The sequence below is a fragment of the Nannizzia gypsea genome, genomic scaffold (genome assembly GCF_000150975.2).
Source record: "Nannizzia gypsea CBS 118893 supercont1.1 genomic scaffold, whole genome shotgun sequence".
Classification (NCBI taxonomy): domain Eukaryota; kingdom Fungi; phylum Ascomycota; class Eurotiomycetes; order Onygenales; family Arthrodermataceae; genus Nannizzia; species Nannizzia gypsea.
This window is the reverse complement of record NW_003345201.1, coordinates 3,227,063-3,230,424: the sequence shown is the minus strand read 5'-3', so window position 1 is coordinate 3,230,424 and position 3,362 is coordinate 3,227,063. Positions and strand designations below refer to the sequence as shown.

At 45.5% G+C, this 3,362-nt stretch overlaps 2 protein-coding genes across 2 annotated transcripts in view; one reads left to right on the top strand and one right to left on the bottom strand.

The window, feature by feature from the left end:
• Window positions 1-292: 292 nt before the first annotated feature.
• MGYG_01180 (transcription initiation factor IIB) lies at window positions 293-1,414 on the top strand (the record flags this gene model as incomplete). Its single annotated transcript, XM_003177048.1, has 2 exons — window positions 293-977; window positions 1,041-1,414. 2 exons carry the CDS (start codon window positions 293-295, stop codon window positions 1,412-1,414), a joined length of 1,059 nt encoding a protein of 352 aa, XP_003177096.1.
• A 1,106-nt stretch (window positions 1,415-2,520) lies between these two features.
• The window catches only part of MGYG_01179 (N-acetylated-alpha-linked acidic dipeptidase 2), a gene marked incomplete at both ends in the record, with an annotated part of 2,903 nt that continues 2,061 nt past the window's right edge, over window positions 2,521-3,362 (bottom strand). Inside the window, 2 exons of the mRNA XM_003177047.1 lie at window positions 2,521-2,709; window positions 2,775-3,237. Of these exons, the coding sequence (XP_003177095.1) occupies window positions 2,521-2,709; window positions 2,775-3,237 (652 nt within the window). The remainder of the gene's footprint in view (window positions 2,710-2,774; window positions 3,238-3,362) is intronic.

The window sequence follows — 3,362 nt, the reverse complement described above, 5'->3', positions numbered from 1 at the left end:
TTTTTTTTTTCTATATATTTGGAACTAACATGGTTTAAAAGAGGCAGTGGTTATCCGCATATCCTCTTGAACCGGAGAAGAAAGAGTGCCGACAAGGGCCCAGCGATCCTCTGTTCGCATCTCCCCTCCGCCTCATTTCTCTTCCTGTTCGGCGCAGACCGCCAAACTGTATTCGCCGCTTTTTATCCGTGTGTGCGCGTCTCAGCATAACCTTACCGTTAGCTACAACAAGATAAGGCGTCGACACTCCAGTCGCCTGAAGCCTCAAAAAGGGAAGGTCCATAAAAATAAAATGGCGGCAGTAGGAACAGGTCTTCGGGGGGAGGCCTCCCAGACGCCGTGGAAGGAGAACCTAGCTGCACGTCTAATATGTCCGGAGTGCAAGGAGAATCCTCCTAATCTCGTCCCAGAGAGTCATGAAACGATATGTGGCTCCTGTGGCCTCGTTTTGGCTGATAGAGAAATAGACCCTCACTCAGAGTGGCGTACCTTCTCAAATGACGATCAGAATAATGACGATCCTTCTCGAGTTGGTGACGCTTCTAATCCTCTGCTTAATGGCAACCAGCTCGAAACGCAGATTTCGTTCGGTACAGGCGGCGCTCGCAGCAGAGAGCTTCATCGTGCACAAAGCAAAATGTCAACTGAGAAGACAAATAAGGCGCTGCTTGCGGCCTATAAGGAGATAGGCTCCCTTTGTGATGGATTCAACATTCAAAAGAACGTTGCAGATACGGCGAAGTACCTCTTTAAAATCGTTGACGATGCGAAAGCATTCAAGGGTAAATCCCAAGATGTTATAATCGCCGGCTGCATCTTCATTGCCTGCCGGCAGTGCAAGGTTCCCCGGACGTTTACAGAAATTTTCGCGGTCACAAGAGTTTCAAAGAAGGAAATCGGCAGGATCTACAAGGCTCTCGAGAAGTTCTTCACGGCTCAGAACCTTGAACGCATCAACTCTGTAGTTTCAAGTGGAGGTATGAAGTTTCTCTACGTGACATTTTAATTACCGCACAATGTACTAACATAGCTTCAATAAGGCGTTCCTGACCCCAACGACGCATACACTGGAACTACATCCACTAAGCCAAGTGATCTCTGCAACCGATTCTGCAACCTTCTTGACCTGCCCTTCCAGGTTACGAACGTTTCGTCCCTGCTCGCGGACAGAGTTACTTCTATGGGCGATCTCGCCGGCCGCTCACCACTTTCCATCGTCGCTGCTTCCATATACATGGCTTCCTTCTTAATGGGCCATGGGAAGTCGGCCAAGGAGATTTCCGGCGTTGCCCATGTCAGTGACGGCACTATCCGTGGTGCTTATAAGCAGTTATACGCTGAACGAGAGAGATTGATTGACCCTGCATGGATTAAGGATGGAAAGGGTGACATGAGCAAACTTCCCATTAGCTGAAATATGCAATGGGGAGTGTCATCCAAATTCCTAGGACTACGCCTGCTTCACGCAATGGCTTGCATCTGCGGTTGTCTCGGATAGTCCACTTGATCTCTATAGTTACTCTCTCTCTCTCTCTCTCTCTCTCTCTCTCTCTAACTATAATCACGTTCTCACGGCCTGAAATTAATAGCCTCGTTCTTTTCGCCCCTTCTACGTTTATCACCATTCGTCGTGCTCACTATCGCTCTACGCTTTTTCCTGCGTTTCTAATCTCTCGTGGCAGATTGTAAACCAATTTCTCTTTTGCTTGCTTGTTTTGTGCATTTTAATCTTCCCCGGAGACTTCACATACATTTCTCTTCCCTTCCCCTGAAAAGAAGCTGGTTTTAACTCTTGACGAAGGATTGGTGATTTTCTTTCGTCGGATAGAATGGCTTGTGTATTTCGACTAATAATTATAGATAGAGCCAATGGATTCGATTCCATAAATTTGACCTCTTGTTAAAAATTTACCGTAGACAATGAGTTATACAGCTGGACAAATAAGTCTAATAACTGAAATGCCTTATAATAAAATTATATACAGCTTTGGTATGTAAGTAATGTTATGTATGTTCCAAGATTTGAACAGACTGTTCCGTCAATCAAGTTTCAACGAGGCAAGAAACGCTGTAAAGACAGTTCCCCAGGAAATGAGGATAACGGGTTCTTTCGCTAGTAGTCAGTATAGAAAAACAGTACTTAAAGTCAAGAGGAAATATGTGTACTTGGTAGCGTCATGAAGTACACGCTGGGTAAGGAGGGAAAAAGGGGATAAAAATAACTTAAATGTCATAATAATACGAGTATTTCAGAAGGAGAAGGAAAGTAGGAGCCAAGGGAAATGAAGAAAGGGGTAAACCGAGCAGGATGCCAAATGCTGTATAATATAACAAACGCCGTGATCGAGGTATGGATAGGAAAAATAAAATCAGAAAAGCCGACAAGTAGAGTGCCGCGCATTAGGCTGTTCTGGTGAATCGTCCTGACGATGATCCTGGAAGATGATTGCTTCGTTCGTTGAAATGGATATATAATGACAGAAATAGAGAAGATAAAAGAGAGGGAGGCGAGGTAGGAAGTTATTGGTTCAAGTTGACAGCTGCGTTGGTGATAATTTTAGAGACTTTATCGATCCAGACCTGGGTTTGGGTCCAGTCTCCTGAATCCATTGCGTCTCTAATAGCAGGGAAGTAAGTTGCCTCCTCAGGGTTCTCAGGCCATAGTTGAGGGGAGTATATCATGTGCTTGTATTGCGTGCGGTTAGGGACCTGAGATATCAAGTTAGAAGGAGGAAAGAATATTAAAAAGCCAAGGAGTAGGGGAGAAAACTTACACCTCCACCTTCATCTAGATCTAGCAGGTTTGTTTCAAAGTAGCCCATGTGGGTGTTGTGAGCCATGCGCCTGATAGCCGAGACATCGTCTTCAAATCCGTTCTGGTCGTATATAGTGGCATTCCAATTCCCTTCCCATTGATGAAATTTGGCAACTTCGGTATTAAGTGAGTTGGTTGCGTCATATAGAGGCTGCAAGTCAACAGCGCCATTGTCAGGTTTATTTTCGTCGTTTTTATTTTGACTTTTGAGCGGTTTCAGGGGTACGGATATCTTTTTGGCGTATTTGTGCAAATCCAGGACATACTGCGAAAGGGCCTTGGAATACCTATTCATGTCAAACGGGAAGACGGGTCGACTGCATAACTCCAAAGCGAGTAAACCCCAGATCTGGCCCATGGCACGATGGTATAAGAAACCAGGGTCACCGGTTTTATGAATCCAGTCGAAATTGCTGTAGCAACTATGGGCAGGGTAACGATCGCCCTTAAATCCCAGGTTGATGCTAGAAGTTCCAGCAATGGTCTCGGCTCAAGCAAGAGACCTTCCTCCGTAGGCCTCAAACGCGAGCCACACCCGGGATACAAA